Here is a 12,688-nt window from a genome sequence, read left to right as displayed (position 1 = left end):
ATTAACAGAAATTATTATTAGCAGAAATCAGGACTTCTTAGTTTATAACAATCTTTAAAAGATCAAATAGTACAACAGTACTCACAAGTTTATTTAAAAAAAAAATGAAGGACATCTGCTATACGTAGATTTTAAGTCCCATGGAAGCAAAACTGAATCTGGTGCCTCTAAGGAATTCCACCATTTATTCCCTATCCATGAATATAGCTTTGGTTATAGAACGATAAGCTTCAAACTCCATCATCACTCACTCAAGTGTGACAGAAGATCTGAGGTCTTACTTCTGTTTGACACTTTGGTCCTAAAATCCTCTCTTTAGAAATAAAAGCTTGCTCATAAAATGTTATTTGCTTTATCCTTCTTATTAAGTTTTATTTACACTAAAATCTAAATTGTTTCTACAGTGATCATAGGGAAATGAGGATTAGTTTAAGGTCATCCATAAATAATTATTTGCTTAAGCAATGTATTATAAATGAAACTACACTTAATTTCTCAATATAAATTATTAAGCTTGACTTGACCTTTGTTGTTTACCACTGTAACTTTTCCACAATGATCATCTTTTTAAAATTACCTATTTTCCAAATTATGTATTTAAATATTTCAAAAATAAGTCATTTAATGAGATAGATGTAGATATAATGATGATGATAATAATAATGGCAGGTAGAAGGGAGGATGCTATTTGATAAATGTAATTTCAGTCTCGTTTCTTAAATACTAGAGTTCAGGGTGATGAGAAAACACTATTATTCTTCCTCGTGGCCTCATGATTCCTATGTTATTTTCAGCATCAGGCCTAGACAAATACCCTCATGTGATTTCATCAAGAATAATGTAAAACGAACATATTTTCAGTGATTTATTTTTTTTCTTTTACTACAGTTTTAAAAATTATAGCAAAAGTGACCTCCAACAATTAGGGTTCTATTTTGGGCTTTTGGGGGCATTTTTCAATATGAACATGGACTAATGCTCTATGAAATAACACAGTGTATCAACTTTATTTCATGTTTTAATCACATGATTAGCAAGCCAAATTCTTGCAAATGCTTTTTCACATTCTTAGCTATGGTGACTAAATCTGGATGATTTTACTATAGCAGTCAAATTAGTATATTTGCACAAACATACTCAAATATCATACTGAATATGTTTTATACCTTAACAAATTTGTCTTTCTATGATTTTTTTCTCTAATGTAGAACTAAAACATTTATAGTAACAAAATATTTTTCCCAAGTGTACACATAAATAGTATTATGCAATTAGAATGCTAACAATATAAATATTTCATTTAGAGACACAATTTGGGACAATAGGTCTACATATTTAATGTCCACTGTACTATAATTTTTTGGAAATTCATGACTTTCTGACACTTTGAAATGTGTATCATTAGTAATTAAATTGGAAATGAGAAAAAAGGCATCTAGTAATCATTCATATTCAAATTTTGATGTTTCAAATTAATAACAGCCTTAAGAAGGTGGATTTACAATTCTTATCTTTTCTTTTTTTTTCATTAATTTAAGAAAAGTTTTGGGCCAGGTGTGGTGGCTCACACCTGTAATCCCAGCATTATGGGAGGCTAAGGCAGGTGGATTCCTTGAGCACAGGAGTTTAAGACCAGCCTGGGTAACATGACAAAATCCTGTCTCTACCAAAAATAGAAAAAATTAGCAGGGCGTGGTGGTGGTGTACACCTGCTGTCCTAGCTACTCAGGAGGCTGATAGGGGAGAATCACTTGAGCCCAGGTGGCAGAGGTTCTATTGAGCAGAGATCGCACTTGTGCACTCCAGCCTGGACAACAGAATGACACTCTGTCTCAAAACAAAAAAGAAAACTTTTAAATTTTAACTTGAATTTCTTAGTACCATAATGCTCTATTCTCCTTTATTCAGCAAAAACTCTTATTACAGTGGTATCTATGAGAATATGCATATCACCCTAATTTTATACTTAGAAATGTACTTTGCTGCCGAGTCTGTCCCACAGACTCTGGCCGAATGAAGGATGAAAGGAGTACTCAGACACAGGTATTTTGCATGAGAGCAGCTAGGGGACTGCTGAAGAGAGCAGTCCTGATAAGCCAGAGCCACTTGCTTTCATTCAGTACTAGCATAATGTCAAAGGCCTGGAGCCAACACAATTTGTGGGTAATTAACATTGTCCTTCCCCATTGCAGGGAGCAGTCTTGCATGTGGATGATCAAAGGTCAGTCTCCAGAAAACATAAGTAAACTTATCTGGACAGATTTCTTTACACTCCCTGTTACCTACTCCTTGCCCTTAGCCTCAGGGTAAGAGAATTAGCTGCCTTCAGCTTTATTCTCTCTGGAAGCTTTGCAGACCCTTCTGACCTTTCAAAAGGCCTGCTTCTTTCCCTATAGCTTCTCCCACCACCCTGACCAATCTCCTACGTCTCCCCCTTTTCTGTTTTTTGCATCATGTTTTGTTGATTGAAGAGTACAGATGTGTGCAGGAGTAGGTTTATAAGAGGTAACAGTTACAACTCATTTTCCAGCTTTGCATCCTACAATTAGCAAATAACATGAGATAAACAGGAGTATAATCAGTAATATCCTTTTCCAATCAAGGAGTTAACCCCAGGAGTGGGGGTCTATCCAGGAGAGATGTTTTTGTACATCCTTCCATATGGCTGTTTGCTGGACATGTAGATCTATGGTGTTTAGAGATTCTTGAATTTTAGTTTTAAGTTGCTTTACATCTGCTGTTAAATTATCATGTAAGATTCCCCAGAGTGTTGTTTCACCTCATCCCAACTATGTATTGAGTGATGCCAAGGTAGAGAGGTGACACAGATATGCTTATGCTCCCAGTTGCAGTTTAATTGCTGTCAGAATGCCAGTGCATCTTGCCATTCCCCTATGTACTCTAAGTCAGCCTTGAGGGCTTGCAGACATGCAAGAATTTTTTGATCTATACCCTGCTGTAGAACTTCACTAGACACATTTCTGGCCAAGCTATCCACAAAGGTGGCTGCTTTCACTGATTCAGTATGCAACAGCAACACTAGCAGTGGCTAGGACAACTATGGCTGAGAATATAGGATGTTAAGTGTACCTAGGAATCATTTGTGTCTGACCTGGTACACGGCACATTCTAAGGTGGCAAGAGCAGAGAAACCTTGCCAATCGCATGTCAAATCGACTGGTAGGAATGCTTCAGATTGTCTCCTTAATACCATGACACTAGTAATATTTAAATTCGATATATTTTAATTAGTGAGTGATACATGAGGCAAACCAAGCCTGTTCTAGCACTTGGGTCACAAACATGGAGTTTTGGGATGTAATGGAAATATTGGTTCCCATAAGGAAAACATATTGATGGCTAGCCAAATTAGGCATGGACCTGTATCATTATGAATAAAGGTCATAGCATAATTTTTACTGGAATTATGATATACCTCACACCAGGTGTTAAAGGTGGTGGTAAGATGTCCCAGTTGCCATAAAGTGTCTTGGAGTGGCATGGACTCTACTTGGGGTATGGGATATATCAGCCCCGCATTGACCCAAATCATAGGAGAACGGGATGTGCCTATGAAACTGTGATTGATGCCACGATGGATGCAGACATCAGTACGGTCACCCTGCAAATAGCCATGAGGACTCCAGTCTAAGAAGTTATAATTGCATAACTGGAGGCTACAGGATTGTCCCCAATGACAGACCTCCCAGCTAAGGTGGAATCCATTACTTTCCTGGCTTTGTTTTTTAGCACAGGGAATAATAATGTTGGGGAAAGTGGCATTGGATGCATTTCCTGGTTTGAAGCTACCTGAAACCAAAAATGTTAAGGCATTTCCTTTGCCGTGATGTAGCCATAATTGTGTTTGAGCAGGTACATAGTAAGGGTTAGAACTTTTATAACTTACACAGTGGAAGGATTGTGGAATGATATGTAGTGTTACCCGGCACTTAGCCCAATGTCTGCCATTAATGAGGGACCCTACCAGGGGTAAGTCAATTCCCTCCTACCCAAGCAGTTACATTATTAGAAGCTGGAAAGTAGGTGTCTGCCCAGGTAACAGGATGGAAGAAAGGCAGATCTAAGAGATGAGCCTAGTAGGGAGTAGTAGGTGCGGTGCAAGTTGCAGGCAGAGAGAAAGAAAGGATATACCCTACAAGAGTTGCAATGCACAACAGAGCATAGCACGGAACAAATTATCTGGAGGGAATGGTGCCTGTGTCAGATCTGCTAGGTTTCATGGTATTTTAACTTCAGAAGACTCAAACTCATCCAAAGAGGCTTTGTCACTTTGCATATCTACCAGTAATGTATGAGGATTCTAGTTGCCCCCCCATCCTCACCAATTAATATTGTCAGTCTTTCCAATCTTTTCTCTCCTTCTCTCCTTCATTTTTGTTTGTTTGAATAATATGTAATAATCTGCCTTTAATATTACTGATTCTGTCTCTGCTGTTTCCAGTCTGCTGGTAAACTGCCAAAGGAATCTTTTACCTCCAACATCAAGTTTTTCATTTGGGCCTCTTAGTTTTCATCTTTCTACTAAAATTTCCAGTTTGAGCATGTTATCTTTTCCACTAGATTTTTAAAATATTAATCATAATTATTTTTAAAGGTTCTGTCTGATAATTTCAACCTCTGGCCATTGTTTTCTTTTAACAATGACTAAGGTTTTGACCATGTATTCGTATTTACAGCAAATCCTGAGATAAATCCTAAATATTGCCACTCAAACATGGACTTCCCTCTTATTCTGTCAAACTATTAGTGTGTAAAATTAATCCAGTCTGTAGTTTATCTGTATTTAGATTCAAATGGCTCCAGTGGTGGAATGCCAGTAACTTGTGTTTTGGAGAGACTGGAGTACCAAAGGGATTCTCAGTGTTTGTGTTCAGCTTCGGGAGTCCACACATGCACTGTAGGAAAGGATCTCTTTCCACACTCATGTCCCTCTCCTAGTATACTGGTATTGCTTGTTAATCAGAAAAGTTCATGGTGGGGCAATGGGAGCTCTTCGTTCTCCAACAACTGCCCCTGTCTACCTACCTTTGCCTCAGACATGGGACTTTCTTTCTTTTTTTTTTTTTAATTGCATTTTAGGTTTGGGGGTACATGTGAGGAACATGCAAGGTTGTTGCATAGGTACACATGTGGCAGTGTGATTTACTGCCTTCCTCCCCTTCACCTATATCTAGCATTTCTCCCCATGCCATCTCTCCCCAACTCCCCATCCCCCACTGTCGCTCCCCTATTTCCCCCCAACAGACCCCAGTGTGTGATGCTCCCCTCCCTGTGTAGACATGGGACTTTCTTAATGCTCCTACCACTCCCACAAGAAAAACTGCCTAAAATCAGTGCAGGATCCTGGCTGAAAGCTGGTTTTCTTCCCCTCCTCCAATGGCAATAGGTTTTCACCAGGTGTCAGTATTGGAGTCCAAGGCAGGCAACCTTCCTGCCCCTCCCTGAGTGTCAGCCAATCAATGTCTTGTATCACTGGAGGGTCTTGATACCACCAGGTTAACAGCCCCCTTCCTGCAGCAAATGGCTTTTGCATGGTGTTCATGCAGAGTCCAGGTTTGGTGGGTTTTCTGCCCTCCCTCAGTGGCAGATCCTTTCTGTTTAGCCAGCATAGCCCAGAACAAGTAAGTTTCCTGCACTTCCCTTGTGATAACAGACCTCTAACATGTAACAGTGCAGACCCAAGAGTACAGGCAGGTTTCTTACTTCACCCCTGGTGCCAATCAGCTATTGCCCAATAGAAGAGTAGGGTCCAAGTTACAGTGGATTCCATGCCCCTCACTCAGCAGCAGGTAGATCTTGCTTAATAAAGACATGTAGTTTTCCTGCCCATCCCCTCGCACTGGCCAGCAACCACCTTTTACTCATGCAGCATCCACAGTGTAAATGGACTTCTCCAGTTTCTCTTACTCCACCTTAAAATTTAAGAAGACTTTGTTCCCACTTGTTTTAGATTTGCACTACTGCTGTAACAAATTATCATAAATTTAGTGGCTTAAATGCTACAAAATTATCTTATAGTTCTATAGACCAGAAGTCTGACGTATGTCTTACTAAGCTAACATCAAGGTATCAGCAAGGCCACATTGCTTTCTGGAGGCTCTAAGGGAAAAATCCATTTCCTTGACATTCCCAACTTCGAGAAACTACCTGCAGACCTTGGCTTGGGGCCTCCTTAGTCTTCAAAGTCAGAAATGTTTCATCACTCTAACCTTAGTTAAGAAATAATGTTTTTAAGGACTTATATGATTAGACTGAACCCACCTAAATAATACAGGATAAGCTCCCATCTCAAGGTGCATACCAATAATTGTATTTGCAAAGTCCCCATGCCATCTAATGTAACATACTACCAGGTTCCAAAGATTATGACACAGATAGCCTTGGGAAAGCCATTATTCTGCCTCCTATACCATATACCACAGTGGAGCTTCCTTAGGTCTCCTGCTCTGTCCTCAATCTTTCCAGTAAGCATTCAGTAGAAGCCCAAAGGGAAAAGCTGGCAATTATAGATAACTCCTGTGTCTAGGGCTCCCAAGTATTCTAAACTGTCACACTAAACTACACTCAACCTTTGTAAGCACTGGTTAAAATTTCAGCAATTTTCTTCTTACCTACCAAAATGCCAGAGAACTTTTCTGGAGCTATGCCACAGATGAAACAATTCATGTGTCCTATTTGGAAAGGCTTGTCATCTTTTGAAATTCAGTTTACCTGCTCACCTTGTAACTTCAGTTCTAACAAGCTCAAAATAAATTATGACTTTTGAGCCTACCTAGATTACTCTCCTTATTAAAGCAGAAGCAACGTTCTCTTTTGGTTTTCCACCACTTAAAAGGAAGGATTCTTAAGCTGGTTTTCAAAATGCATGCATAAATGCATACTATACCATATTCTTCCACATGCATGGTTTACAAATGTCTCAATTAAAAAAAGATAGACTCAGGCATAGGTGATTTTTCATGCAACCTCTCTGGCCTTGTAGCCAAGAATACAATAGATCTTAATAATCTCACAATTATTGTGTTTCATTGTCTAAAAGAGAGTTGGGAGGGGAGAAAAAGAAAAGTCTTGCTTGAAATGTGGAAATAAGAGTATATGTTTAGCTCTGAGAATGTTCTGGTGAGAATTACAATGATGCCAAACTATATGTATGCATTAAAGCCATAGGAAAAAGAAAGAAAGAAAAATGAAAGAGTTTTTATGTGGGCTTCTACTTGATTTTTTTTTTTCTTATAAAAAAAAAAACAGTTTTTGTCAATACTTTCAAGGGGTCAAGGTTTCCCATCATATCAAGAATATAACCTTCCACAACATTATCAATGGGGTCTGACTCAGCTTGCTCTTTCGAAGAATCAGAATCAGAGTAATCAGAAAGGCAGAAGGTTGCTACTAACTGCAAAAGTATCATACCCAGCAGGTTGTTTACCATAAAGTGAATCAAATATGCTATAAAAGTTAAAAAACAGTACATGATAAAAATGAAATAAGAAAGATTACAGACTCCAAAGAACACTGATTTCCCAATGGAACGTTAATAAACAAAGGACTCCATCAGGATCGTAATATTCACATCATTAATTCTGCACTTTATCCAGAGGACAAATGGCTGAGAAAAATTAGCTATCTTGAACCACCCCACCTCCAAAAATTATTAGGCAGACAGCAAACCAGAGGGTTGAGTATCAATCAGTGTCCAAAAAGAAATCGTCCTTTTTTCTGGTTCAGTATTAGCACAAGTTAATGGTGTGGTATGAATGTAAGTATAAAAATATTAAGCAGTATTAAACACAGCTGATAAACTATGGAGGTGGCTAAACTGATAAAAAGTCAGTTAAGGCCGGGCGCGGTGGCTCAAGCCTGTAATCCCAGCACTTTGGGAGGCCGAGGCGGGTGGATCACGAGGTCAAGAGATCGAGACCATCTTGGTCGACATGGTGAAACCCCGTCTCTACTAAAAATACAAAAAATTAGCTGGGCATGGTGGTGCGTGCCTGTAATCCCAGCTACTCAGGAGGCTGAGGCATGAGAATTGCCTGAACCCAGGAGGTGGAGGTTGCGGTGAGCCGAGATCGCGCCATTGCACTCCAGCCTGGGTAACAAGAGTGAAACTCTGTCTCAAAAAAAAAAAAAAAAAAAAAAAAAAGTCAGTTAAAGGAACTTCCAATACCTGAGCCAGTAATTCAGTTAATCTGTACAATCAAGCCATTTCCAAACATTCATGAATTCTCCTAATATCACCATCAGCAAAATATTCTGCCTCATAACTAGAACACGTAGAGAAAAACCTTAATCTCTCATGTTGTAACTGATCATCTGCTTCAGTGCAACATATCTGATGCTTGATTGTACAGTCTTGATCCAGAAATTGCCCAGTGTTACTATGGAACCTAATCATTGGTATAATCGATACAATCTGTTATCCCTTCAGAACTGCTCTAAATCTGTGTAAAAGTTTCCTATAACTCTCAAGCAGTTTCTGGGTGATGACTGAAAGGTTGAACTCAATTTGTTAGCATGCAAATGTGGGGCAAACTCTCTTTCACTGATTTGCAAGTTTTCTCTTGCCTTTGGGATTGGATCCTATCAATCTGGTCCTCGCATTCTGAATGCATTTCTTACATAATAGAGAACTTACCTTGGCAAATTCTCAAAAAAGGAATTGAGAATTTGACAGTATGGTACTTTGCAGATCCACTGAAGCCAACCTTAAAACTTTGCAAAAGGATCAAACAAGAAATTATAAAGTATTAGAACTGGAATATAACATCAAAAATAGGAAACTTTAAAAAGATTAGGAAATGAAGGCCAAGAAAGAGTCAATGAAATACCACCCAAAGAAATGGCTTAAGATGTGTTACTGTTGACAGTCTGTTTTTATGTGCCTATTGAGAAGAAGTGTGGATTAGACATTCAAATCTAAACATAAAGGGGCAGATAAAAACTACAACCATCTAAAATATTGGTCCTATCCCATTTTCAGGTAGAAAGAAAAAATCCTTCCTCAGCTCTAGATCATTAAGGAGTAGAATCTGGAGCAATGTGACTGTTCTTTGCCTATTCCCTTCCCATTATAACAGAACCTCAACCTGGCCATGTTATCAATGAGTGGCTATTTTTCCCACGGTCTCAGGGTAGAAGACAAGGTTTTCATGGAGTTACCCAGAGCTGGGGCAAGTAGGACGTCAAGGGTGGCACAAAAGAGGAATAGAAGAGAGAATGAGTTCACATCGCTTTACACATTTGTAAATGTGTAAATTTTACATGAAAAATGAAATCAAATAAATTTTACATGAAAAATCCAGGAATGTAATGACTTCTGTGACCCTGAATGGTTCTATGTATTAGTCTTTCAATTTTGAAAGGGAGCAAATTATATTTGTGAACTGAAAATACACATCTTCTCCCAGTTCTCGGAATTAATCGTTGATTTTACACTGCTCTTCAGCCTCTATACCAGTATTTCTGAAGCTGTCATAATTCCTCTAAGTGCTATCTCACTGGAGTGGTAGTGGTATAGCAAAGTAGCAAAGGAAGAAATACTATCTGGGAACACAAAATTATTTTTTACAAATTTCTCAATGGCATGTTGGTTCTACCAGTCATATCATCAGTAGACTATATAGAAACAGAGGTACTCTAGAGTACAGTACTTACGCTCTGTAGCTACCAGACATGCAGTGTAGGGTGTGATGTGTAATATCTGAAAAATGCTTTTCAGAACTAGACTGTAATCTTAGGGTCATGATGAGAAATCACACATTTGAATAATCCACAAATGAAGACGTTGTGTGAACAGATTCAAAAATACAGTGCTTTCTAGTTAAAATGGGAGATGAGTGAAGATAAGGTAATGTCCATCATTTAAGTAACAGAAAAGTATTGTGGCTATTGGAGATTCACTGTGTTGTTACTCTAAAGGTATTCAGTCTGGAAGTACAGAGTAGTGTTCCAGGCCTTGGAGCCTAGCCACAGCTTTCACAGGTGCATCTCCACGCAGAAATGACTGAAGCTTCATAGCTAATCTCAACTTTTTAAGAGTTTACATGGATGGTAATATGATTTTGTATATATGTCCTTGTGTATATACGCATGTGTGTGGACCTTTCTTTTTGCTTGAATGTGCTATTTCTGTCAGTTGCAATTTAAATATTCCTAATACATAGAAAAATCCAAAGAAAAAGTTTGTGATCTTTTATGTTTATGGTATATTATGACTACAGAGACCTTGTGCTTTTACTGGCTTAGAATCATCTTGACCTAATACTAGAGTTAATGTTATGAAATCAAAAGGGTAAGATTCCTGGCTAACATCCCATGTAACACAGCAGAAACTGAAGTTTTAATTTAGCTTTGGCCCTTACAAATTGTGTGCCCTAGAGCAAGTTACAACTCGCTTAGCTGCTTTCATTTTAAAGTGGTCATATCTGCATGGCTGTTCGTACATGTTATATAACACATCCTATTTCAGCTCCATCACGAGTTGAGCTCTAAATGGTAAATGCCACTGTGAGAAGCAGACAGGAAGAGGCGGGGCACCAGCGGCGCCTGGACCCGGCGCCCCTCACTGGACGGAGCAGCGGCAGCCACAAGCTTAGTTGTGAGCCCGGGGGCTGCTCTGCCCATCGTCCCGCCAGTCCCGGCCGTAGCTAGGGGGTCCGCAGGCCCTGCGGCAACCCTCGGTACAGACGCTGGGCGGGCGGCGACACCCGGCCCATGGCCCCCGAGGCGGCTCCGTCTTCCTTGGCCGTCAGGGCCTCAAGCCCCGCCGCGGCCCCCACCTCGTACGGCGTCTTCTGCAAGGGGCTCTCCCGCACCCTCCTCGCCTTCTTCGAGCTGGCCTGGCAGCTGCGCATGAACTTTCCGTACTTCTACGTCGCGGGCTCGGTGATTCTCAACATTCGCTTGCAGGTACACATTTAGACCCGTGACTAAGCTAACGGCCTCCGGGGCCAGCAAGATGGCGGACTCCTAGGGTCCTTTGCGGCGCAGCAGAGCAGTGGATAGCGAGCCCCACAGTCTCGCGAGAATGCTCAGGCGCTCTTCGCGGCTGCGCTCTTCGCTGCCAGCGGAGCTCCTCCGGAGGGCGCTGGGAGCCTTCAGTTCCTAGAAAGAGAAAATACGCGATTCCGGAAACAGAACTGCCGTTGAGACCCTCGAAAAGATCTAAGGAAGCGTGCATCCTTCAACACCTGACGAATTTCAGGACGTGACAAAGCACAGAAGGTGCATTATTTCCAAACAAAAGGGTGAAATTCAGAAAAAGAAAATCGGTAAACCGGGAATATTGGATTGGATTGTAAGCAAGATTTGAAATACGAAGCTGAAGGTATTAAGGCTGTGATATAGTAGGCACATATTTCTTCATCCCATAAGAGAAATCAATAATAATCAGAAACTTGCAGTGAAAAAAAGCAAAACTGTGCAAGAAAAACATCCTCCCAGTACCAGACATAAAATGCTGCAAGCCTTTTAACTAATGGGGGGAGGGTAAGAAAATGGGCTCTATTTCAGTGCTCTTGTGGCAAGACGAGGATCAAGCCTCAGAAAAGGAAGCCCATAGTAGCACAAAGCTTGGCTATTCAGTGAATAACATTTAAATAATAGTAAAATACAAATGCTGTTTATGGTTTTTATTGTTTAAGGGTGTATCTAATTATGGTTACAACGTGGAATGCAAATGTTATCCATCGTGTTTTAAAAATACAGACGGAAATACAAGTGGCAATGTTGAAGAAGGGTGGGAGAGATAATGGAATGGTAGTAATGTCCTTATAAAGTGGGAAATTGAAAGATACCGTCTGTTGAGTGGGGAAAGACATTTTTATTACAAAGTAGCCATAAGATTTCTAAAATAGTAATATACCTATATTAAAGAGGGAGAGTGGTTGGAGAGAACAGTATGAAGCCAACAGGAAATGCCTAAAGATGGAGACCTCAGGTAAAATATTTTAAAAAATAAAAAATTAATAGAGTACCTGGTGTATTTGAATACAGCCTAGAGAGCTTTCATTTTCCAAAGAGTGGGGAGATAAATTAGTAATCTGCATATTTTTCAAAATTAAGAAAACAAAACATGTAATTTTGAACCCTGGAAAAAATAAAAATCCAAAAACTACACTGCATACCTCAACTGTGAACAATACTAGTCATGTAAAGTCAGCCATAATTATGTAAATACTGAATACTGATTTTACAATTAATGATTCTATAACACTGGGAGGATGAGAGAGAAGAGAGATGTGTGTGTAATGGTGGTGAGCCAATCAAGATCTGATATAGAAAACTGGGAAAAAGAAGTATACACACTTTTTTTCACATAAGAGAACTATAATAAGAAACCAGTAAGAGTGGTAAAGTTTTAAATCAAGGTCTGTGCAGAAAAAGTAGTATACACATGTTTTTTCAGGGAAAAGAAAAAAGAAACCACCAAGAGAGGTAAAGTTTTAAACTAGTTGCAGTGTTCTGTATTCCACTCACTGTGTCCAGCAAACAGTGACCTATCACTTTAAATAATAAGCATCTTGCCCCCTCCAGCACCATGTCTGGCCTTGGGTAATTGTTCTTTCTAGGCTTTATTCCTTGTCTCCAGCCAAACTCCATTTGGGCACATTCTCCTGTATGCCTTTTCTCCCTTTTCTGTATTTTAAAGCTAAGCTTAGATGGCACT

The 12,688-nt window shown here is 39.6% G+C and overlaps 1 protein-coding gene across 1 annotated transcript; it reads left to right on the top strand.

Moving 5' to 3' along the window:
• Nucleotides 1–10,550: 10,550 nt before the first annotated feature.
• Nucleotides 10,551–10,993, top strand: SMIM10L1 (small integral membrane protein 10 like 1). The gene has a single exon (XM_078338301.1). The coding sequence runs from the start codon at nt 10,735–10,737 to the stop codon at nt 10,939–10,941; it is 207 nt and encodes a 68-aa protein (XP_078194427.1). The 5' UTR covers nt 10,551–10,734; the 3' UTR covers nt 10,942–10,993.
• The last annotated feature ends 1,695 nt before the right edge of the window (nt 10,994–12,688 follow it).

Source organism: Callithrix jacchus, chromosome 9 (assembly GCF_049354715.1).
Source record: "Callithrix jacchus isolate 240 chromosome 9, calJac240_pri, whole genome shotgun sequence".
In the NCBI taxonomy this organism is placed as follows: Eukaryota; Metazoa; Chordata; class Mammalia; order Primates; family Cebidae; genus Callithrix; species Callithrix jacchus.
Note: the sequence above shows the minus strand (reverse complement) of the source record. Positions and strands in the feature narration are given on the sequence as shown.

Bases quoted from the DNA above. Each gene is read 5' to 3' on its own strand.
- SMIM10L1 (XM_078338301.1), top strand. From the start codon at position 10,735: ATGGCCCCCGAGGCGGCTCCGTCTTCCTTGGCCGTCAGGGCCTCAAGC.